This window comes from Liolophura sinensis, chromosome 6, assembly GCF_032854445.1.
Source record: "Liolophura sinensis isolate JHLJ2023 chromosome 6, CUHK_Ljap_v2, whole genome shotgun sequence".
NCBI classification, from domain to species: Eukaryota; Metazoa; Mollusca; class Polyplacophora; order Chitonida; family Chitonidae; genus Liolophura; species Liolophura sinensis.
The window spans coordinates 17,572,958-17,599,178 of NC_088300.1; the positions used below are offsets into that span (position 1 = coordinate 17,572,958).

General features: G+C 37.2%; 1 protein-coding gene across 1 annotated transcript; it reads left to right on the forward strand.

The window, feature by feature from the left end:
- Positions 1-3,297: 3,297 nt before the first annotated feature.
- On the forward strand, positions 3,298-25,636 carry LOC135466959 (thioredoxin domain-containing protein 16-like). Its single transcript, XM_064744712.1, has 21 exons — positions 3,298-3,520; positions 4,428-4,510; positions 5,673-5,746; positions 6,130-6,204; positions 7,620-7,741; positions 8,876-8,966; positions 9,944-10,115; positions 10,803-10,963; positions 11,620-11,695; positions 12,814-12,979; positions 13,424-13,426; positions 14,240-14,416; positions 15,091-15,319; positions 16,995-17,125; positions 17,507-17,594; positions 18,044-18,185; positions 19,181-19,338; positions 20,429-20,519; positions 21,218-21,311; positions 22,081-22,209; positions 22,795-25,636. The coding sequence occupies exons 1-21, from the start codon at positions 3,364-3,366 to the stop codon at positions 23,064-23,066; spliced, it is 2,691 nt and encodes an 896-aa protein (XP_064600782.1). The 5' UTR covers positions 3,298-3,363; the 3' UTR covers positions 23,067-25,636.
- The last annotated feature ends 585 nt before the right edge of the window (positions 25,637-26,221 follow it).

The window sequence follows — 26,221 nt, forward strand, 5'->3', positions numbered from 1 at the left end:
CTTCATGCGTAGGTCTACATAGGCGTTTTGTATGCTTGTACTGTTCACCTATTCAGTTTGACTATAGCTGGTCTGGGCTTCCTCTCCGGCCGTATGTGGAAGGTCCCGGCTTCCTCACACCATAATACTGGCAGCCATCATATAAGTGAAATATTTTTTAGTATGGCGTAAAACACCAATCAAATAAATAAATACAAATGGTCTGTCTTGATCCTGCACCACGATGGAAACCTCGCGCAACCTAATGTGTTCTCTTAATTGTTACAACAGAAAGGGATAGGCCGGCCTATATACAAATAAAAGTATATTTAAAAGCAAAGAAAACACTGAAATGACCTATAGTTCAAACGAAAGGCCACTAAACACTGATCAGAAAAATAGTTCGATTTACTTTCTTAGAGTTTTTCCAACCAAGTAAAATGATTATAAAACATCAGATTCTATGGTTATTTGTAATGACATATAGTGTCGGTGACATCACAAATATATTGTTTGCTTGAAACACTTCGTTTGAAGTGTTTATCTGTGTATTTATGCATTTTGAATGATGAAATTTAGCAGTCTGTGTGTTGAGTGACAATAACCTGATGTGACGTAACTTGCACTGTAGAATCCAAAATTTTCAAACGCATTTTACTAGGTTGAAAAAAACACTAAGAAAAATATATCGACCTATTTTTATGAACAATGTTTAGTGTTCTTTCATCTATCACATTCTGCATGTCAGTGTGATCTTTGACTTTAAAATTTGGCCTATTTATTTTCGAAGCTGACAACAGTGGTTGGAAGATGGCTCTGGCTACCTCGCTTTAAAACGTCACTATCGCCGCTGACGCGATTAGCCTCTCACCAGTTTTATGTCCGGCTTGAATCCAGATGTGTCTGTTTTGGTGGCGGTTTTAAGTCTTGGTCATTATTCTACTAAGATTATTCTTTTTTTTTTTTTTTGTTCTTCACCAGTAAATCATTTTAACAAGGAGATGGGCGAATGGAATATCCTTTTGGGGTCAGGTTTAGCCTCTTCAGACTATATACACGTACATTGACGATCAGGGATGATCCTTTTCAGATTTTTTTTTCTGAATTAAATGCAAATATGTGGGCATATGTGTAAGCCGGGCTTTATGCATGTTGATAATGTATAACGCTAATGACATCACCTAACTTTATCTACACGTTTATGTTCAGATATGAATAAAATTGTTGTGAACTATATTCGCTGCAATGTGTATCTGATATTAAATAAAAAAAGATGAAGTTAAAATGAAAAAAATATTAATAACCGACGGCATTTTCATGCATACAGCTTTAATGGGCTCTCATGATGCTTATATAGTTCATTTTTATGTTTGCTTTTAAAAGTTGACTCTGTTTAAAACTGGTTTTGTGAATTTATGGGCGGTGTATCATCTTCTCATGTAGGAATGCATGCTCCTGAACGGCTCTGCACCATCGAATAGAATGCACATTTTAGGTCGATTTCACATCGCAGTGATATAGTGACTATATAAATACCAGTACAGGGTTGGCAGCAACATGTCATTACACTGTTTTAAGGATACATGAAACGCTTGGTTTTTATTTCGTAATATAGAGTATATGTTGTGGCCTAACATAAAAGTGCAATAAAGCTTTCCGATTAACTCGTTGGGTGCACAGTTTACATCAGTGGCGGATTTCCCCTTGTAATTCTCTAAAATATAGTGCTAGGGCGTTTAGTTAGGAGTCAAGTGCAACTCATTTTTGCATTTAGCTGAACCAACTCAAAAAATCGGAATTTCTCTCAGCAATATGCTCCTTTAATATCGTACTCTCCATTTTACAGTACATTTTTGTGTATCCTTTACGTTATCATGTCTTTTTGACATCAAAGATATCTCAATCAGTTATAATTTAAATGAATCACGGTGAAAAAAAAAACACAAAAAAAACAAAAACATTATAAATTCATAGTTCACTAACTAAAGGCGTGACTTCAACCCCATACTAATTTTCACAAATTAATTTTTCGTGATCCCATGAAACAAAGGTACAAACAAAATTACATTTAAATATGGAAACGGCGTAAAGCATGTGTTAATTTTTGTATAGAAGAGAAAATAAAACAATCTAGACATTATAACTTGTTAAATTTGGCCAATAAATATAATTCACAAGTATACATAGTGCAGAAATAAACACCTGCCGGATGCATTTGTTGTGCAGGTATACATGCGTTCGGGGTAATGATATAAAATAGAGTATATAGAACAGTGGTCATTTACCCGCTGATAAAAAAGAATGCTTCACCTCTATATACGCTCCGATACAGCCCAAAAGAGCGCATGTATATATAGGCCTATATTAGAAAAAAAATATATAAATCATATATTTGCAAAGAAAAATGGGCACTCATGCATGGAGAAAATGACATACTTCGTCAAAATAGCCTCCCACCCCACCCCCCGTTTTTTAAATTGCTTCACATAAAGTCTGCATACAGGTTGTTCATAAGAATCATTGATTTCCAAAGCATGGGCTGTAAAGGAAACAAGGGTGAAAACTTGGCTAGCATACTCCATTGCAGAACAGATAAAAAATGGTAAAAAATATGGCGAAATTCATTTGTTACAAACCATGTTTGTGCTATCATCAAGGAATATGTACATATCTCCTGAAGATGACACAAACCTATAGTAGCTCTAAGAACAGACATCTACCTTTTAAAAAAAACTGTTGTGGGTTTTACTAATTGAGATTCACCAAAGTGAAGATTTAATTAGTTCATTCATGAATCGTCATTGCTAGTTGGATTGTTTTTCTGTGATTGATATTTTTCGGCTTATGTTCTAGAGCATCTGTACATCTGTGTATAGGCGTAATGGATTAAGTGTATGGACTTTTGTTACGGCCTACCACCACGACGAAAATAATGAATTACATTATAAAGTACATGTAATCAGCTGTTACGATTTACTTATCGTTGGTTAGTTGCTGTTTTCTTAATTAATTAAGTATTCATTTGTTTAATTAATTTGCTGCTGTATTTATTTATTTATATATTCTCGTCACCTTGGATAGAGGATACTTCACTGCATAAGCTTTCATTGACTGACTTGCACTGGAAACCCGGATGTCACATACATCTGCATCTACATTGTTTAACTTAAGTTACTTCCTAGTAAAGGTTAGGAGACTCGCCGGATTTTGATTGGACTCCAGCATGGGAACTGGTACATTTATTCCCACACAAAACACTGAACAAGGTACCAGTGATTGTAACTAGGTTTTTTGATTGGTTAGCAGTGGGTTGTGTTGCAGTGAGAACCTCGTTTAACCAACAGCAGCGAGTAACTCATTCATGACATTCAGGCAGCTGGCAAGATGGTACGGTCTCTTCTGCTCGTCCTCCTCTCACTGATATCATATTCAGAAGCCGCCACGAGGACAGATTTTAAACATGTTGAGACGATGAACGGGGCGCAGTTCGAAAACTTCAAGGAATCTCCGGATATCCGTGTAGCGTATTTTTACAAACGAGGTAAGTATACTGCCTGGTGCTAAAGAGGTTAGTACCTCTTACATTATTAAAGCAGTTTACATTACAATCGTGTCCAAGCCGCAGCGAGTTGGCTGTCAATGTCAGTGCCGTACAGCACCTGTTCAGTTTAGGCATGTGCAGCAGATGATACTGTCAAGATCACGAAGAACGTAACAATTTAAATATGTTTTGGTGTAAATACTTCTGGCGCATAAACTTTAGTGTACGACAGCCCATGTATCAATATGCCCGAAGACCTTTTTACATAAGCACGTGTTTACTTGCATGTGGAAAGTTGACCGTATACGCCCTCCCTCTGCCCCATCCCAATGTTTGATGAATACAGTAATAGCTTCAGTCATCTGTTACCAGTTGCCAACGTCTATGTGTTGAGAATCTCTAGAGGACGAACTAAAGATGTCATATTTCCTGTAATCATGGTTAATGTTACAGGAAATGTTTTTGTTAACCATGAAGAGGAAATATATATATATCTTTATCTGTTTTATAGCAGATAGAGTTATATGAAGGAAGACTTCTTTATTAAGGATGTCAGATTTGAAAAGGTTATAAAGAAAATTAAAAGTAAACTTTTCAAAGAAGAGTTCACATTATAACATTTAACGGAGTTCAACCACAGGGCATGGTACAGTTAATGGTAAAAAAAAATGTGATCGTCTGAATTTTAAAAAAATTTTGAACTGTCTGAAATGAATTTAACACATTTATAAATTTTCAAGTTTTCATCCGTACCTCATACACAGCAATGTTTTGATGTTATATTGTTATAATAGAGTTCAATGTTGAATAGAAAATTATATTCAATCTCATGCCATTCCCTCTATATGGCTAAAATAGACATTGCTGTTTCTATTACAAATTATTTGATACTGTGTGCTGGCTTCAGAGGTCCCCAGGCTACCATCATTTTACAGAGAGTATGAGAGATCAGCAGAGCTTCTCGCCACCTACCATGTTAAGTGTGCTGTGGTAAGATCCATGTTATAACTTCTCACTATGGCTTAATTGTCTTCATTTATTTTAACAAAGAAGATGTTATGCGATCTGGTATTCATAATATTTTTAATTTGTGGTAGATCTGAACGTGGTCATTTATGTTTTATGCAGAAACATAATTAGATTCTACATTCTACTTAATAAAAAAAGAAGGGGCCTCCATGGCTCAGTTGGTAAGCGCACTAGCGCAGCGTAATGACCTAGGAGTCTCTCACAAATGCAGTCGTTGTGAGTTCAAGTCCAGCTCATGCTGGCTTCCTCTCCGGTCTCTCAGTAACCTGCAGATGGTCGTGGGTTTCCCCCGGGCTCTGCTCGGTTTCCACCCACCATAATGCTGGCCGCCGTCGTATAAGTGAAATATTCTTGAGGTCGGCATAGAACACCAATCAAATAAATAAATAAATAAATAAAAAAGTGGTTACATGTTAATATGTTTGGCGTAACACCCATGTCACCTCAACTTGTTGAATGATTTGTTTTGGCATAGCCTAAATGACCTAATATTTCTCCCGCAAAAGTGCAGTATTAGAGGCAAATATGTGTCACAAAATATTATTTTTGGTGCTGTAACTTACAATTTTACGGTAGAATATCATCCCATATCTTTAAAAAACCTCAAAACCCCTTTGTAAACACAATGGAACTCTCAGAATCCAGAAAAAAGGACAAGTTAGTCATGGACAAAGTTTATGGTCATTTAATGTATATAAACAATAGGCCTATACATACCAGGTTATAATAGTTAATTGCAGTCGACATGTCTTGTATGTCTTGAGTGACAGATAACATATTCCAGGAATCAGAGATTTCAGATAAATAAACACAGCTGTTTCCACTAAGTTAAGTCAGCCCTGATTGATCTGTGTTAGAGATGTGTGCATATGACAGGTGTGTATTGATTAGTCAGCAGCTGTGAGCTCTTCTCACACAGAAGCATACAAACACTGATTGATTTCACGGAAATGAAACACGCATCAAGACCGTTTATTTCCAGTGCAATTTCGTATTGTTTTTCAATAAGTATTTATGCATTGTGTAAGTAAACACATATTTTAGTTTCTGAATTGATGCATGGCACAGTATACATGTACCTGTAGCTCATAATGTAAACATTATCATGTGTGTTTGCAAACAGGTAGACTGTACTCAAGGCAAATCCACAGAGCATTGTCAGAAGAAGAAAGGGGAACATTTTGTCTATGCCTTCAGGTTGTTACTTGTATATTTACTACATGTGTGATGTCTCCTAGGCATGATTGATAATATCTTCAGATATTTGTATGGGCCTTATAATCCTGGCTTCTTATATCTCTACACTCTCTTGATTCTCACTAGACAGTGCTAACTGAGATCTCAAAAAAAACTATATTGATATATATTATGTTACAAATTACAATATTATTGTTTTCTACTATCACGGTGTACATGTACTGCGAACATAAAAACTTTGCACTCTGGCATGCATATGTCAAATGCTTTGGTAATGTCATTGTATTTCTTTGTGCTAGTCAGTAAGTATTTTAACTTATCTCTGATGAACTGGTGTTTTTCCCGTGATAATTTTGTATTTTGTCTGCCTCTGTCCTTTGCAGGGATGGCTATGAGCTATTACAGATGGAGTTGGAGACCATGTTTGATGTGAACTCCATTATGTCCAACATTCTACAGTAAGTCAGCTCTAATTCCACACACATCTGGGAGGAGAGTGTTTTATTTACCTAGTCACAGCTTGCGCAAACAAAGAGTGATTACTAAATGTATGTTTTTGTAAAGTGGGCTGAGTTAAGTTTTCTCTGTGTAGTTTTTACAGAAGACCTCTTTTAAGCTGAATTACCTGTGGAATGCAGAGCTATATTTAGGGCCTTAAAAAGCAACCACAGTGTGAAGATTTGTATATCTTAAAAGTAGAATTAAGGACCAAGGATCGAGGCAGTCTGAATTGATTTCCTAAATTATGAAGAAATTGCATTGTATTACAAGAGCTGTTGTTAGTTTCTGTAATTTCCAATTTTGCCTGGTGTGACTTCATGCAAGAAGACTTGATATCACCCATCGCTGATGTATAACAGCTACAAATGACGTATTGTTTTCAAACACTCATGACGTCATTCCAGCATAACTGCCTTACTTGACATCATATCTGCCTGATTTAGTGTCACATATTATCATATCACATCAGGAAAATTTTACAGAAATTGCAGAGGATTTTGTTTTTGAGGACTCTTCACATATAGGGGTTAAATAGTGTTATTCACTGTAAATCTTTGTCATCTGGGGTGTTAGCTTTGTTCCATAGTGTGTCTTTCATATCATTATGATTGTGCCTGGTTTATCTTATGACTGAAGTAGCACTTTAGTGGCCACAAAACAAACACATCCTAGTGAAATTTGTGCATGTATTTCCACAGAATTATATTTTGTTCTTAAGGGTTTAGGGGTTTTGTATTACATTCAAGAGCTATATTATTTCAAGATATTTGATATGAATCAGATTACCCTTGTTTTCATACAACACAGGTATTTTATCTGAGTTACCCCCCGGGCTCTGCCTGTTTTCCTCCCACCATAATGCTGGTCGCTGTCATATAAGTGAAATATTCTTAAGTACAGGGTAAAACACCAGTCAAATAAATGAATGGTACATTTATCAGGTAAAAGCTCCTGCCCCAAAACAATATATATTTACTTGTTTGTATGATAGTCACTCATTTGCCTTGCTACACTAAATACTGGTAAAAGTTTGTAACATTTATGTCGCAAAATATTGTGTATGTCAGCTTATAACGGCTGATGCTGGCTTCCTCTCCAGCCGTACGTGGGAAGATCTGCGGTCGTGGGTTTCCCCTGGTCTCTGCCCGGTTTCCTCCCACCATAATGCTGGTACGGCATAAAACACCAATCATATAAATAAATAAATAAATAAATGTCAGTTAAAAAAAAAATATTAAAACTGTAGTTTGTTTTGATATTGCTGGATTACAGTGTCACTTAATGGGTTCTGAAAAAAAATCATAAAATAGTGAGAAAAACTAAAATACTATGTGACCAGTGAATAAGACATGGAGTGCGGTTGGTATTCCAGGTTGGTGTTATTGAGAGACGTCCCCATTGTACAGACAGAGGAGGAGTTTGCTGAGCTGGAGAACTCGGCCAAAGGTCAACATGACCTCATCTTCTCCTACCACCGGGCCATTGGCACCTATGGTAAATACATTAATCAGGCCTTAATCTTCACGTGGGTGTGGCAGGGCATTTAGCCATTTTAAAGCCCTAAGCCTACTTTCAAAGGTGAAATACAGATTTGATCTGTATTTGATCCAAAACAGCCCCAAAGGTACTGTACAGACAGCCCCAAAGGTACTGTTTTAGAGGCCATCAAAGATAATCTGTTTTACATTTGGTGCTAAAATTCATATATTTCCAGTAAAATATCAAGTTATCTTCCAAAAAACAAACTTCTGAACAGCTTTCTAAGATCAGTAGAACTCCTAGAATGAGGCAAAATGAGTAAGTTTGTTGTGGATGAATTTTTATGGTAAATATACAGCTGTAATACATGCATTAGATTTGTTGACATTGCATAAGCAGATGTGCATGTGTGATGGGTAGTTTATAAAATTATAACTTTGACAAATTCCTAATCAGACAGTGGATGCATTGGTAGTATATTAAGCCCAGTGCACACGAAGAATATTTGTTGTCGAAAACGAGATTTCTTGATCCAAACAACAAAAACAACGATGTCGTGAGTCTGGAACACTTGATCCAAAGATTCATCTTGTTGAATTTTGGGCAACAAAAAATCCAGAAACAATTGGGCCGGGCACAAAATTTTGCTCGTCTTCAGACAATTTGGATCTTGTTGTCAAGATAGTTGTCGTCTACTTCAACCAGTCAGAGTGTGTAGGAATGTGACGTGAGTACAGATAAAATGGAAGTTGTTACACAACTTTTAGCGTCACATGACCTTGAATGTATCATGTGACCATCTTTCGCCGCTGAAAGCTTAAAAAGTGGACAACAAACGTTTCTCGTGTGTGGGTATCTGACATTCGGAATCATTTGAGACAGCGACCTGAAAATCTGATTTTCAACACCAATGTTGTGCGTGTGCACTAGGTTTAAGGAAGGATAGAAAGGCTCATTCAAGTGTTAGGTAAGTCTGTTCCAAGAATTGTATATATACATGTAATATATTGAGGTTTTGTTTCTGATTTATAATACAATACTTGTTATACAAAGTAAGTATTTTGTGTTAAAATATATGGACACTGTAATGTAATGATGATTGTGTGTAATTACCTAACAGTGTACACATGTATCATGTTTGGGTTCCAGAACATAGGCTTTTTATGGAAGTTGCTTATCTCTACCAGAGCAAGTATAAATTTGGAGTCACCACAGAGAAAAGCACTATTTCAAGTCTTCCGTGAGTATTATTATTTAACCATAAATATGGGGCTGTTACAGTGATGTAGAAACACAAACATTTCTGCCCTGGCCTAGTGTAGACTAGGCATGTGAAGTTTCTCATCATCATACCTTTGTGGTTGGTCAGCCAAAAGAAGTGCTGTCCATGGTTGTATAAATATCAGCACTCTCAATTGTAATTCTACTTCTTAGGCTTAGAAAGCGTACAACAGAGAGGTGCGACATACAGTAGCTTGTCATTTTATGTGGAACCTGTTGTCAAATAAAGGCTGGATACATTAAGGTATCTGTTTCAGTAAAAATGTAAACAACCCAAGTGTAATGGTCAAAATGGATCCCATATCTTCCTTAAGACAAGATGTCAAAATAGACAGTAACATCGCTAGCTTCAACACTGGGGACTGGTTAGTGTATGTTAATATGTGTAGAGGTGAAAGCTGTGATCGTTTGGAAAGGAATTGATTGAAAATGCAACCGCTTAAATATAATACCATTGTGGTGAAATTTGGGTGTATTAGAATCTGATAGAAGTAAAAGTTTGAGTTTTGCCACGTCCTCAAACAGTAGGCGTGTCTGTTTTCCCATCATATAGTCTTAAGTTGCTGCAAAAATCAAACCTTTATTTCTTAATTTTATCAGACTGAATCGCACCATAATCGTCCATAAATTAGAAACATGAGACCAGCTGCTGTCATGATTGTATGCGCCCATCAGTGTGCACTATAGTACACAGATGGATAAAAAGAGCACATGACATATGTCTCTCAACTCTGTTAGAACTGAATGGTTCTACATAGTGTTGCCATGCTGATCATCTTTTTTATTTGTACAAATCTATGTGCATTACACTGTTATTCTATGTTCATTGTCAATGTGGCTTACTATTATATTGATCAGTTTTAGACATAAAAGTCATAGGTTTGTGAAATTTATTTTTTAATTGTAATCCTGTCATATACTTTTGTCTTTGAGCAGGGATGCGATGACTGATTCGAGTGCTCTCTGTATGCTTTGGGCGCTTGATTGCAAGAATGCCCCAAGGACATCGCCAGAGGGGATAACTCACTGCCCTGCTGTGAAGTTCATTGGCAAATTAGAATTGGTGGATGTGGCATCCTTTGTTAAGTCTCTCTCATTGCCTAATGTGGTAAGGCTTCACGCTGTATGTAATAATTTTATATTTATTTATTTGAATGTTGTTTTTACGTCGTACTCAAGAATATTTCACTTATACGACAGCGGCCTATGTTATGCTGGGAGGAAACCCACAATCATCAACAGATTGCTGACAAACCTTCCCACTTACAGCCAGAGAGGAAGCCAACATGAGCTGGACTTGAACTCACAGCGACTGCATTGGTGAGAGGTTCCTGGGTTATTGCACCTTGCTGTATTAATTTTGTACATTACATGGTGTACATATGGTGCATTTGATTGACCACCACAAGGTTTAATATTAATCTTTAGTTGTTCTGTTTTAAGATTCATATGTTGCCATTTGAGTTCAGTAATTAACAAGCTTTTTCTGTTGGTAAATTTTTGATATTGCTGTAATAAGAGACCCCTGCATCATATTGATATACATGGAGATAATATCTCTATTTAAATCATGGTAAAATCTGGAATTGAGATGGTCTGTCTTCTTCCCAGGTAAAATGCCATGAAATAAGTGATACTAGGCCTTTTAGCTTTCAGACATATTTAAGGACCTCATAAAATAATTAAAAAATAAAATAACAGAAAATAAAAAAGAAAAGAAAGGAAAGGAAATAAAAAATATAAAAAAAATATGATAAAATGTTGTTGAAAAGTCTTGTTTGTTCTCTCTTACCAGTACAATATTCCAGAGGATGGGGTGACCAGTCCTTACACTGAGGTTGTGATCCATACCCTTTATCTTTATCACGACAAAGTAGGCCAGGTACAGGCCCATACACTAGCTCAGGGCCTCGGAACCAGGTTCAGAGGAATAGTGGGAATCATCACTGTGAATGTGTGAGTTTTATTAGCCTTGTTAACTGTAAAATTCGCCTGTGGCTCCTAATGTGAACATTGTCCTAATGTGCAAGTTTTGGATGTGTTGGTAACTATAGATTCAACTGTGAGAAGTTTGCAACATTTTTGAGGTTGTTTTGCGATTTTAATCGTTTTATTGATTTTTTTTTTTTCATTTTATCTGTTTTAGCCTTTCTGTGTGCCTTTATATATTGTGATTTTGAATGCACATGTTGACCATAAGAATTATAGATTTTAAGAAAAAAATGAGCAGAATATGATGAGGGCCAGTGTATATTTCATGTATAAATTTTAACTGCTTAGTGTGTTCTCTATGTCTCCTTTGATGTCTCACATTCTTACGTATATACATCAACCCTGGCTGACATTGTAAGGCCATGTAAGTCAGGTATGTCCAGTTTTATACTAGGACAGGAATGTGAACTTTGTTACCTTTCCCAAACTGTTGAATTTGTCATTTTATGGTTGAAGCTGAAATTTTCGTTATGGAATTATAGAGAATGCACGGTAATTAGGAATATTCCGCTTAAAATTTTACAATCTATAATGTTATGATGTTATACGATGCACTTATGGGGCTCAGCAGGACAAAACTGTCCACTTGCTGATATTTGTTAATTGTAATAATATTTCAGAGAATCACCAAACTTGCCAGAAGAGTATACATTTCAAGGTCCTCTACCAACAGCCAAACTGAAGCTGAAGCGAGTAGTAAGTCCTTGATTGTCACAGATTTAGTATCAATGCTACATGTAGTTAACAGGTATTGTATGCAAGTCAGATACAATTTTCAAGTCCTCTGGTGTAAGTAACAGTAGAAGTCTCACGTACAACAGCATGTCATAGATGTACATGTATCATATATCACAGTTATGCTTAAACTTGACTGACATTTCTTAAGGCTGTAGACCAGCTAGCCAACCATTCATCCCAGTATCAAATTTTTTTTCTGTCAAAAGTATTTAACAGCCAAAGGACGAAAATTTAACAGCTGAAAATAAGTTTTAATCACTCTGTGCTATTGGAACCATTCCTTAGTAACAGTACTATCACAACATTGTGATTTCAGGTGTCCCCCTGATGTCATGTTCAGAATATTTTGTCTTATTAACTTGTTGAATTTTAAAATTGATGACTGATTTATGACAGATGATGAAGTATTTATTTCTGTAAATCATCAGAATGGTGACCAGTCTATGAGAGAGGATGAGGCATTTCTTTCTGTACATCATCAGAATGATGATGGGTTTGTGAGACATGATGAAGTGTTTATTTCTGTAAATCATCAGAATGGTGACCACTCTATGAGAGAGGATGACGCATTTCTTTCTGTACATCATCAGAATGATGATGGGTTTGTGAGACATGATGAAGTGTTTATTTCTGTACATCATCAGAATGATGATGGGTTTGTGAGACATGATGAAGTGTTTATTTCTGTAAATCATCAGAATGGTGACCAGTCTATGAGAGAGGATGAAGCATTTCTTTCTGTACATCATCAGAATGATGATGGGTTTGTGAGACATGATGAAGTATTTATTTCTGTAAATCATCAGAATGGTGACCAGTCTATGAGAGAGGATGAAGCATTTCTTTCTGTACATCATCAGAATGATGATGGGTTTGTGAGACATGATGAAGTATTTATTTCTGTAAATCATCAGAATGGTGACCAGTCTATGAGAGAGGATGACGCATTTCTTTCTGTACATCATCAGAATGATGATGGGTTTGTGAGACATGATGAAGTGTTTATTTCTGTAAATCATCACAATGCTAACTGATTTATGAGAGATAATGAAATGTGTATTTCTGTAAATCGTCAGAATGATGATCGGTTTATGAGTGGTGAGATGGACATTGTGAGCCTGGGTTACTTTGTGAGGGATGCGCTGGAGGACTTCATGCGCGGTGTTCGCAAGGACACCATGACAGAGCCCACACAGCCAGTGTCTGAGAACTACGCGGCTAAGATGGATCAAATTGAACAAGGTAAATAGTCATAACTAGTTGTCACAGTTGTGATAAACGGTAAATTACCTACTTTTACCCCCAAATTGCATACTTACAGCTAAATCAATATTGTTGTAAAATATTACATTTTATTAGAATCAGGCAAAATGTCTAACTTTGTTGTGGGCATTTCATTTCCATTTAATAAACATGTCACTTCTGGAATTTGAAGGTTATTATTGTTATGGAAAAGTCTAATGTTTGGAATAAAAGCAATAGTATTAGCAAATATACCTGTGTTAAGCTTTTATCTGTTAATTAAACATTTACAACTATTTTGTAAATACATGGTGCATATTAATACAAGAATAGAAAAGAAGTGTGGTTTCTGTAAAGCATTTACCTGTATGTGTGAAAACGTTACAGTTATGGTGAATTAACACTGTATTGCTTTTGTCTGTTTCTATCTCCCTGCTTCTTCAGAGGGTAAGTTGTCTGATTTATTTGTCTATGTTGTCTGTGCTTTCTGTTAAAGGTGTCACATCTATTCATATTTCTGTGCACAATTGAATCACATATAACACACTGCAAAGCATAACAATCTGAAAGCTGGAATTGGACAGGGAAGTTGTAGAAACCCCAGCTTTTACTTGTGGGACCAGCTCATGGTCACAGTCAATTGGTAGACAACACTCCCATGGCCGTTTATTGGCAATGTGAGAAAGTTTGTCACCCATCAAACTGATTGGGAAACATTCTTGAGTGTGGAGTTAAAGCGACAGTCAATAAATCAAATCACAAGCAACACAATTGTGCAGTTGCATGTAAAGTCATGCCTTGAACTTCTTGCAAGCCTTCTAGTCTTGTGAAAGTTATTTCTATATAGATATGTGTATCTCTGTCACCATGGGTCATTACCATAAGCCAAAGTCAAAATCTTTAAAGTGTGATTCAAACACCGAAAAGTTAGCTAAAAAGACCTAAAACAGGAACAATTAACTGATGTTATGTTAAAAAGAACTACTAAATTTGTAATTCTATATAGGATCATAAAAGTCTTGACTTTGTGAAATCCACCCCAAGAACTTTAGGGATTGTTTTCAGCTCAGGGTCTCATCAGTAGAAATTATCTGTGGATGTTCTGTATTAAAACTAAGGGAAGAAATGGTCAAATTTATAACCTCGAACAAACCTCCTTGCATTTTCTATGTAACAATAGAAGTGAAAAAAATATATGAAGTTGATATAAAAAATTACTCTTACGTCTGTCCTGAACCAAGTGTGAAAATACAACATGAGTGATCTCCCTTTATTTGTCATCACTAGTGGAACAGTTAGATGACCAAGTGGCCAAATCTGTACATGACCTGAAGAAGAAAGACCTCAGACTGGAAAACATTCCAGCCCTGACAGACAAAACCTTCCCACAAACCCTCCAGCAGAAAGACTTGGCTGTTATTCTCTTCTATCTGAAAGGTGAATCATTACTTTACAAACTGGCCTTCATGTATTTGGTGAATTGATGACATTAATGCTAAGTTTAAGGCGAAAAATTGAGTTTTCAGTGAAAGGAAATCTTTGACAGTTATATAAACCGGCATAATAAATAAAGTATACGTAGCTTTGGCAGACAGCAAGGAAAGCAGAAGACCATTATGTCAGATGAAATATGGTTTGTTGAACAATATAGAGTTCAAATCCATAAATTTCCCTTCTCCTTGCCTTTGGCTGAATCTAGCATTGACCCTAACATTTGGTATGGCCATTTTGTTTTCACAAATCAGTAGTACTTGTGTTTTTTGTTAGCTTCAGAATTTAGCATTCAGATTGCATGATCGTGCATTTCATTGCATGGTATAGCCCAGACACAAAGATAGTGTATCCTGTGAAACAGATGTTTTTATCCTTTTGCAGCATGCTAAATCAATGTCTTTTTTATGAACCTGTGCTTTGAAAATTCCTACAATTAAAATTTGCAGAAAATTTGATAAAGGTATCAAAACAGCTCGAGCGTATTGATATGAGGGTACCTGGGCATGGCACTAGAAAGTATGTCTTAGCACTATTACAAATTTTCCAGGGCTCTATTACCAGATTTTCATGCGTTTTGGCATTTGCTAATGGATACTTTGGCTCTTTGTATACCCCAGTGAACACTCCCAGTGCTGCTTTCCTTCACGCCTACGCAGAGGCTGGGGCCAGTTTTAAGTCACCTGATGAAAGCCCATTGGCTCGTGTTGAGTGTTTTGATTGGACAGATGTTTGCCAGAAGGAGAACATTACCATGTATCCCACAGTGCACTTCTACAGAAAAGGACAAAGGCAGATGGTGTATAATGGCCATCTTGGAACAGACTCAATTCTGTCTGCCATTAAACTGTAAGTTTATGAGTAGAAGATAAAACAGGTTGAAATAACTAATAGACCTCCAGATTTGTGTTTAAATGTAGACCAGAATGCAGAAGAAATGGAATCAGGTAATAGCAAAGCAAAAAAGCCTCTTATCTCTTTCTAAGTTAAACAGCAAAGATGTAAATTTAGCTGCAAATCTTCCTTTCAAGGGATGAGTTTTTTTGCCTTAAGAATCATCTGTCAAACTTTAGTACAATATAGGCTTTTTGTAAAGGCATATTAACATCTCATCTCAACACAGGGCACAATATTCTTTGGACTGGACTGTTACCTTATCACAGGACAGGTTAATATGACTTAACTCTCTTTCTCTCCACATGACCTATGAACACAATTTCATTAAAGCTTGACTCACTTGATTCACAGTTCCCTGAAAATGTGGCTTTGTTTACCTCGAAATAAATCAGACTTTATTACCTTTCTGTGTTACAAAGTTTCCTTCAGGCATGATTTAACTTACCTTCCCTTAAAAATGAGGAAGTCGTGTATCTCCATGCCCATTTCAAATGTCACATGACCAGGAGTCTGAGGCATTATATACATACATGTATGTAGGGTCTTGTCTTGTTACCTGACCAGAAGTCACAGTTTCCTTGTGACATGACTTACCTTATCTGGTTACCTCACTACAAGTCAACAGTTTCCTTGTGACATGACTTACCTCATCTGTTTGCCTCACTATAAGTCAATTTCCTTGTTACCTGACTACAAGTCACAGTTTCCTTGAGACATGACTCACTTTATATGGTTACCTAACTACAAGTCACAGTTTCCTTGTAACATGACTTACCTTATCTGGTACCTCACTACAAGTCACAGTTTCCTTGTGACATGACCTACCTCATCTGCTTACCTTACTATAAGTCAGTTTCCTTGTGACATGACTTACCTTATCTGGTTACCTCACTATAAGTCAATTCCTTTTAAATGAACTACCTTATCTGATTACCTGACTACAAGTCACAGTTTCCTTGAGATATGACTCACCTTATCTGGTACCTCAATACAACTCACAGTTTCCTTGTGACATGACCTACCTTATCTGCTTACCTTACTATAAGTCAGTTTCCTTGTGACATGACTTACCTTATCTGGTTACTTCACTACAAGTCACAGTGTGATTGTGACATGACTGACCCTATCTGGTTATATCACTACAAGTCACAGTTTCCTTGTGACATGACTTACCTTATCTGGTTACCTCACTATAAGTCAATTCCTTTTACATGAACTACCTTATCTGGTTACCTGACTACAAATCACAGTTTCCTTGAGACATGACTCACCTTATCTGGTACCTCACTACAATTCACAGTTTCCTTGTGAAATGACCTACCTTATCTGCTTACCTTACTATAAGTCAGTTTCCTTGTGACATGACTTACCTTATCTGGTTACCCCACTACAAGTCACAGTGTGATTGTGACATGACTTACCTTAACTGGTTACCTCACTACAATTCACAGGTTTCTTGTGACTGGTTACCTGACTATAGGTAAGTCATGTCACAGTGTCCTTTTTGACATGACTTACCTTAACTGGTTATCTCACTACAAGTCCTTTTCCTTTTAACATGACTTACCTTATTTGGTTACCTTACTACAAGATACCTCCCTACATGTCAGAATATCTGGTGTTCCAGGTATCAGCTGGATGGGTTTGTGAAGCCTGTGAATAAGGAAGAAGTGACACTGTTCAGTAAGGGTTTGTTCCCGGAGGACATCCGCCAGTCCACACCTGTCTCAGTGCTTGGTCTCATGAACAGTGATACAGGTGAGTTATATTTAACAGCTCTCATACTTACTCTTTTCTGCACATAATTGTGTAATTCAATCTAATTTAAAAAATGATGGCGGAGGCTTGTTGTCAGCTCGTACAATATGTTCAGAAATAATTTGTTGGTCTTTTTCATGTCTTAAAGCCCACAAACTATACAACAAACTATATGGGGGTTTGTTTATTCCCCTGCTCATTTGTTTATCTATATTTTGACATTGTGGATTTTGAGAATTACATGGGAAACACCTTTCATGTTGATCACCCAATCTTTATATCTGTATTATTCCAAAAAAATATGTTACTTATTTTATTATTTCATTTCACCATATTTGAAACCTGCAAGATTTGTGATTTGTTCCTATGACTTTGTTGCAGACATTGAACAGTTCCATATGGTTGCAATGGAGAACGCTCACCGTGCACCATTTGGGTTGGTAACGGAATCAACTCTGGCAAAACAAATGTAAGTTCAAACTCTACACATTTGCCCGTGTTGACATCACGCTGTCAACAACGCCCTTGTGGCTGTTTGTGCAATCTAATTGTATTGAAGAGCACTTGACTTCCTCCAGTATGGTGTGAATGCCACACATGGGATAGTTTGTCAGTAACTTGCCAAAGTGATTTATCCAGTGCACTGAGATTTCCATAACGTATAGAGCTGACCAGCATGGTATAAATGAACAATTTTTAAGTGTGGTGTTAAACAACAATAAAATAAAATAAGTAGATACAAAAGTCAGATGAAATGATGATGTGTTCCTTATAAAATCTTCGCTATCTTGTTTTTGTCAAAGATAGCTTTGCAGTTATTTATCTCAAGTTTTAAATGTCTCTATTTCTAAATGTTTAGAGCAGTAACTACTAGTTTTAAAATGACTCGATGTAGTGTTGGAGTTCTCTCTGTTTTAGTGCTGCAGACTACGGAGTTACTTCCCCTGCCGTACTCCTATTCAAAAGGAACGACCCTCTAAAGCCAGTGGAAATTTACAAGAAGGAGATGATAGCAAGAAAGATTGGAATGTTTGTCTCAGCCGCTAGCTTGCCACTGTTTGTAAGTAAAACAGTGTGTATAATTTTAGGATTTAGAACTACTTCAATCTGAAAATTGACCTCTGAATAATGTAGAGTTATTGCTATTGTGAGTTTGTAAGTCTTTTGCTCGGGAGGGGTATGGATTGAGCATGTAATCAGTGCACATTTTGTTGTAGATTATTACTTTTATTACATGTAGATGTTTAAATTCTGTTCTTTTGCCTTCATTTTAAGTTCCTGTTCTTTTTTCAAAGAATTTATGTGCATCCTGTTTAATGTAATGTGTTTATGTCATTTACATGACAGTGGTCAGATTGTGTTGTCTGTAAAGCTGGGAAGTGCTCGGTAGAAATTAATATGCCAGCTACATGACTGAAAACCTGGTGGTGTTCTTCCGCCAATATAGATGTACGTTTGTACATCATGCACAGGAAAGGTGTTCAGTAACTTACCAAATGTGGTGATTCCCCTCGGGCACTTTAGCTTCTTCAGTACAGCTAACTGACAGCCATAGTTTAAAGGTGAACTGCAATGCTTTTAATTTTTACAAGGTTCCTGTTATAAAATTGTAAAAGTTTTTTATGTTAAAATAATTCATTGAGTGCTTAGAATGTTGGTACATCACTTGGATATTACATTCCCAGATCCAAGGGAAGCAACCCATGGCATTTCGAGCTGTACATAGACTATACATTTGCTTGATTCATTTCCTGCCAGAAGTAAGCCACAAATTTCATACATGTATACAAGATAATATAAAATGTGACACGATTGTAACCATGTATGTACTCTGACTAAAAACCTATTTAGTTTTCCTTTCATTGAAGAAGTCGATTATGACATCAAAGCACAACTAAACAAAATTAAATCCTATGTTAAGGAACAGCCAAACCATCAAGAGCTGGATGTATCATATGGCATCATATGATAGAGGAGTAATTAAAATAATGACCTAAACTTCAACGACTGCTATTGCGTTCAAAGATAATGGTGAGTATGTTCATGTGTTGACAGGGCCAGCTAACTCCTGCCAACATGCCACAGGTGTACCAGCAGTTCAAACCGTTAGTGCTGGTGTTCCTGGGGCCAGGGGATCAGGGTGTTGTTGAGGCCGTCAGTGAAGTGGCCCAGTCAGGCGAGTTCACGTGGGCCATCTACACCTGGATGAATGTGTGAGTAAGACTAACCAGGTGTAATTTGTGAGTTAGACTAAGCTGGATAAATGTGTGAGTGAGACTAACCTGATGCACTGTGTGAGTAGGACGAAGCTGGATGAATGTGTGAGTGAGACTAACCTGATGCACTGTGTGAGTAGGACGAAGCTGGATGAATGTGTGAGTGAGACTAACCTGATGCACTGTGTGAGTAGGACGAAGCTGGATGAATGTGTGAGTGAGACTAGCCTGATGCACTGTGTGAGTAGGACGAAGCTGGATGAATGTGTGAGTGAGACTAACCTGATGCACTGTGTGAGTAGGACGAAGCTGGATGAATGTGTGAGTGAGACTAACCTGATGCACTGTGTGAGTAGGACGAAGCTGGATGAATGTGTGAGTGAGACTAACCTGATGCACTGTGTGAGTAAGATGAAGCTGGATGAATGTGTGATTGAGACTGCGATAAAGCTGGATGAATATACGTGTAAGAAACATTGAGATGAATGAAAATGTATACTATGTGTATACTGTACTCATGTCAATAAACATGTAAGAAAGAAAGAACTGGATGATCTGAATGTGAGTAAGACTTACACTGGGGGAAAATATGAAGTTGCAGTAAGCTGGATGAGTATGTAAAGGTGACAAAGGTAGATAAATATGTTTATGTATATTAAATCAGCTGAAAGATGAGCATAATTTTGGACAAGCCTTCCAAAAGCGAAAATGTTAAAAAGTAATAGGCATGGAGGGCAGTATTAACATATTATTTGTAGGGGCCTCCATGGCTCAGTTGGTTAGTGCGTTAGCGCAGCGTAATGACCCAGGAGCCTCTCACCATTGCGGTCGTTGTGAGTTCAAGCCCAGTCCATGCTGGCTTCCTCTCCGGCCATACGTGGGAAGGCCTTTCAGCAACCTGCGGATGGTCGTGGGTTTCCCTCGGGTTCTGCTCGGTTTCCTCCCACCATAATGCTGGCCACCGGCGTATAAGTGAAATATTTTTAAGTACGGCGTAAAACACCAATCAAATAAATAAATATTATTTGTGCTTCATTCCTAACCAATTGCTGCTGAAGGTGGACTACCTTATTGTTGTGTGTTTCAGATCTGGCATGGACAACCTAGGCTCCACACTACTGTACCATTACACGAAACAACCCAGGCTGCCTCATATCTGTCTCATTATTCGCCATAAGGTCAGTTCTGTTGTCTTTGAATTCTCATAGATTATGACAGTTGTGGGGAGGTTATTTCAGGCATAAGGAGTCTGTGAGCTTTGTGCACTGTATTATGAACTGGCAGGTGCATATTTATATTTCACATCAGCTAATGTGCAACTTACTGTGTCCAGTTTCTGTATGTTGTAATTTTGATTTATCCCTTCTTCTTAGCAATACTCTTTTATTCCTATATGGACATGTTTATATATTTATTTGATTAGTGTTTAAACGCTGAACTGGGGCCTCCGTGACTTGGTTAGTGCAGCGTAATGATCCAGGAGCCTCTCACCTATGCGGTCGCTGTGAGTTCAAGTCCAGCTCATGGTGGCTTCCTCACCGGCTGTATGTGGAAAGGTCTGTCAGCAACCTGCGGATGGTTGTGGGTTTTCTACGGGCTCTGCCCGGTTTCCTTCCACCATAATGCCATTGTATAAGTGAAATATTCTTGAGTACAGTGTAAAACATCAGTCAAATAAATAAATAAATAAATGCTGAACTGAGAAATTTTGAGTTGTCATTGGCAGAAGTTCAGTTTATGGGTGGCTGAAACCAGGCAGAGCCTGGATGAAACCACTGCACCTTGCCAGGTACCATACAAACCTCTTCACATAAAGTTTCGGGTGAATCAGGTAAATTTAGTATTTAAATGTACTGAATGTATGTTGCTTTTCCAGTCAGAAGTGTATAATTTTCCTGGAGTGGAATTCTCTATGAAAACAATCTCCAAATGGCTGAGGGAGATCCATCAAGAGAAGGTTTCCCCTTCAAGTAAGTCTCATCTCATGTCAGTCACTTTTCCACAGTAAGTGTCCATACTCTTCCAGTAAGGCCCTTTCCCTTCTAGTAAGTCACATTCCTTCTCTGCCAGTATTAAAGTCACATCCCCTTCCATTCAGACGCATACCTTTACAGTAAGTCTAGACCCCTGCCATTAAATCCTGTCCCCCTCCAGTAAGTCCAGTCCTTTCCAGTAAGTTCCAGTATGTCCAGCCCTCTTCAAGTAAGTCCTTCCGGTAAGTCACATTCCCTTTCAGGATGTCAAGCCCCTTCCAGTAAGTCACATTCCCTTCCAGTAAGTCACATTTCTTTCCAGTAAGTCCAACCTCTTTTTATATGCCATATTCCCTTCCAGTAAGTCCAACCTCTTTTTATTTGCCACATTCCCTTCCAGTAAGTTCAACCTCTTTTTATTTGCCACATTCCCTTCCAGTAAGTCCAACCTCTTTTTATTTGCCACATTCCTTTCCAGTAAGTCTCCCCGTCAACATTTTGTCTGTTTTACAGTAGTTGATTAGCCAGTGCACTTTATCCCTTCATTAGCTTTGTCTGTCCATTTTAAATTGCCTGTTTTACATGTATGTGACAAATTTCCTTTCCCATCACTTCATCAAACTCTTCTTGTTTGCTATTCTTTCCATCTTTTCTATCAGACTTAAAACTTTCCCTTGGCTGACTTTCAAAAAGGCATGTGCTTGATACGACATGGCTGCACTGACCCACTCTGAAGTTCTATACTAGTATCTTCTGTACTTGACAGTGAACCTTCCCAGGGGCACCTGGCGTCCCAAACATGAGGGGTATGACTTCCTACGAATGATAGATGAGGGTGTAGATGATCGTGTCGGGGAAGATGACATGGTGGGCATTGCCAACGAGGAGGGCATTGGTGAGTGATAGAAATCCTGTGAACCATCAGCCAATCAACATGTAGCTTTGGTGCTACTACGACACAGCAAATCAGCCCCAGACCTATGGGGTTGCATTCAAAGCTCTGTTTCTCAACCAATGAAATTTCAGCTTATCTAGTAAAAGAGAGAAAAAGCTTTCAAAGCTGGCCACAGCCATTCGGCTCCTGGCAGTTGAGGTCACAGACTACCGCCGGGTTTTCTGCAGCTTAAAGTCAATATGTTAATGAGGTACATGTAACAGGGCTGTAGTTTAATCCAGACTTCTGCCTTTTCTCCACCCATTAATATGACTGTCTAGGTAAATGAAAAACTCTTGAGTGCAGTGTTAGACATCTATATGAAATGAAGTTCTACATTTATATATTGTATATTTATACAAAATTTCAGTACATGTGAAATTGTTCATGCATCTGACCACTATACCTATACAATCTACTCATATTTTTTCCCTTAAAAATGTTCAAAGTAATTTCTTTTTCTAATCAGAAATTACTATTTTGCCAAGTTTTAATTAGTTGTTAAGTCACAGCACGCATTAAAATTGGGTGTTACTCCGTGTGCAGGTTTTGATGCCGATGGACATTACAGTATGGAGCAGGGTTTGTCTGAGGAGGACAAAGAGTTCAGCCAATCAGTGGATGAGTTCTACAAAGGGGACCAACCAGGTGATGTTTCTGAGGAAGTGGACACCATCGAGCACTCACGACTTGGTCATCAGAAGCGTGACAAACCCAAAATCACAGAGTCAACCACCCAGCAAGGGCCCATAACTCATCAAGGGCCCACAACTCCACAGAACCCAGAAGTCAAAACTCATGATGGTGGTGAACTGTAACACTGCACCAACAGTCCCCAACAGATTTGGTGCTCGGTCTTCACCTTCATGAACCATCCAGCGAAAATACAGCAAAAAAACAAGTTATGAATAATTCATGTTACAGTGAAAATCCTATTTTTAAGCAGATATATTTTTATATAATCTATATTTATTATTGTGTGAAACATCTCATTTAGACTTGGTGAAACATGATTGTCATATGTGTGGGTGTTGTGTGCTGGTTCATCTATACAATTTTGCATTCCATGACTTTATATAAATATATTGTGTGCACTGGTGTGAGTGAAGGTAATAGTAAATAGACAGTAATAGAAAGAGAATCTCAGTTTGTTTCACTGTGTAAATCCTGTTTTTATCTATTGATTTTTATGAATATATATTACTGCATATACTGCATATGCACCATCTTCACTACTGCATGTGGGCAATGCCAGTTTGCTGACAATTCCACTTCTTGCTAGCAAAGTTGCCACATGTGGACATTGCCTCTGTTTGCTGATAGTTCCATTGCTTGCTAGCAAAGTTCCTGCATGATGATAATGCCTCTGTTTGCTGACTGTTCCACTGCTTGCTAGCAAAGGTTCTGCATGTTGAGAATGAGTCTGTTTGTTGACACTTCCACTGCTTGCTAGCAAAGTCACCACATGTGAACAATGCCTCTGTCTGCTGACTGTACCATTGCTTGCTAGCAAAGTTCCCACATGATGATGATAATGAATCTGTTTGCCCACAGTTTCACTCATTGTTAAGAAAGTTTCAAATTCAGGATGCTTACTTGTCTGATATCTGGAACGGCGTGATGGATTTCAACCACACTTTAAACTTCATAGCTGTTGTATACTAGCATATGAAATAATATTGAGTATAGTATGGAGTATTGAGATGAACTAAACAAATGATGATAATGGGGATATATGTTGACCATGCCACTCTTGGTTTGCTATGCTGCAGCATGCTATTTTTCCATTTACATCTATCAAGTAACTTATTGATATGGTTAACTATTAGTGTCTCTATGAACTGCATGGTTGATGTTACATTTGTTTTCACTGAAAATAAACTTTCATTTAGACAATTTTACAATGCTACATGTAGCAATTTATGATTTTTTTTAAGGATTTAAAAATTGTTAGTTATTATTCAATAAGGTTCTTAATTAGGAAAGATGGCTTGTTCAATATGGATTTACTGATGTTTAATATATACTTGTATATATGACTGCAAGGTACATTGTAACTACTGTTACATACAGCTATAAGGTGCCAATGTAACAGCTGTCCACACTGTTTGTGCTTTCTTAGATTTTCACCAGTAACTTCTGAATCAGTCGTTTGGTTTTATTTTGTTTGAGGAGATTGTCTATTTTTTTTTTACTAGAAGTTGTTTCTTAATTTTCCTCACATTGTCCTACATTTAGTTTAGAGTACTGGTATCTTACATGACACTGTCTCATAATATTATTGGTGCCACCATCTTGATTGCCATTGCTTTCATATTATTTGGTGACATTTTTTGTTATTATTGAATTGAGGGAAAAACAATTATAGATATTATAAGCTACTTCTTTTGTTGCTTGGATTTTGATGGGGATGTGTTGTCTCATTTTATGAATTATAGATTTTATGAATTAAAGATGCTTGATTGCCATTTTAATTTTTTGTGTTAACATTGTGGTGATTGTTGACTACTATCTGTGGTGTGAACTTTGTTATCCTGTTGTAGGAAATCTAAAGGATGTTTGGCATTTTCCAGCCTGAGGTTAAGGGACCTGTATTATGTTGGAGGCATTTTATGAATTTATATCTCTTTATGAAGTAAAATTTTGCTCACACATATTTTCATCTTGAAGCTTCACAAAAAGTATGGTCCTATTTGTGTAGACATAATTATGTTAACATGCTTTTAAATGTACACCAATGTATACACACTGATTTATCTGTATATGTCTATCTTTTTCCTGATTGGCGAGATTCTGGTCATCTTACCTGTATCTTTTATGAAAGGAGAATTTTCATTGGGTAACATATGTGTCCTTATATCGCACTGTAAGCCATCTTCCCAAGCAAAAGTAGAAGTTTTCTATCTTACAAACCCATGTGAAAATATTACAAGGCAAGCCTGCTGTTTTCTACTTAGAGATGGATTGTAATTGTAATTCATTCTTAGGTGCCATTCGGTAAACATGTTCAAAATCTCTGATCCCAAAACAGTACCAGCCGTTGCCAGAATAGCATCACATCTGTGCTTGTCTGTTGTTTAAATTGTTTTGATTTGTTCTATTTACTGTTTGTTGTTTTGGGAATTTTTTTTTTTTTTTTGGTTTTGTTGTTTTTGGGAAACAATTTTAGTTATTTGTGTGAATCTGATTTAGAGTGTAACCACAGCCGATTCAGATTACAGACTGTGATTCTGAGACAATGGCATGGCAATGGTAAAGAAAGTTATATATATATGAGTGAATTACTCATTAACATATTGATGATCCGAGTCAGTGGATAAATGCCTTGTATGGAAATACGAAAACACTGTTTGTAATGTTTTGACCAATAAATGAAGATGAAGCATCTAAGCACAGTTGTCGTTGGTTGTACAGTCAAGACGCTCGCAGCATATCTATCACGTCCTCTTCACCTGGTCGCACAAGCATATATCCTATTTTGTGACAGAGATCATTTGTATCATTTAAAACTTTAGTCAACTGTATTATCAGTTGATGAATGGCTCTGTAGTTGGGATGTAATGATAATGTATACTTAAATGACGCAGTTAGTAAACTAGTCAAAACTTCAGTGAATGAAAAACACATGTAGACTACTTTCTATTGTCCATGCATGGCGATATCGGAAAATTTGGCCGATACCGCTTTGGATTGCAATAAAGGTGTTACCAACTTAACTCTACAGTTATAAGTGTTTTCCGCACAGCGTCATATCAACGTCTGGCATGGACTGTGTCTCGTTGGTCTACACACGCAATTCCGTTATATTCACCGTGTTGTATACATGTCATGTGACAGATGGATTATTATTGTCACGACATACTGCACGTGGTTACGCTCAGGCATTGTTTATTTTCATGGAACACACGCCTTATACTTTCTAACCGCTCTCTGTATCACACTGTTTGGAACTGCAGATGCTTTCATCACATAA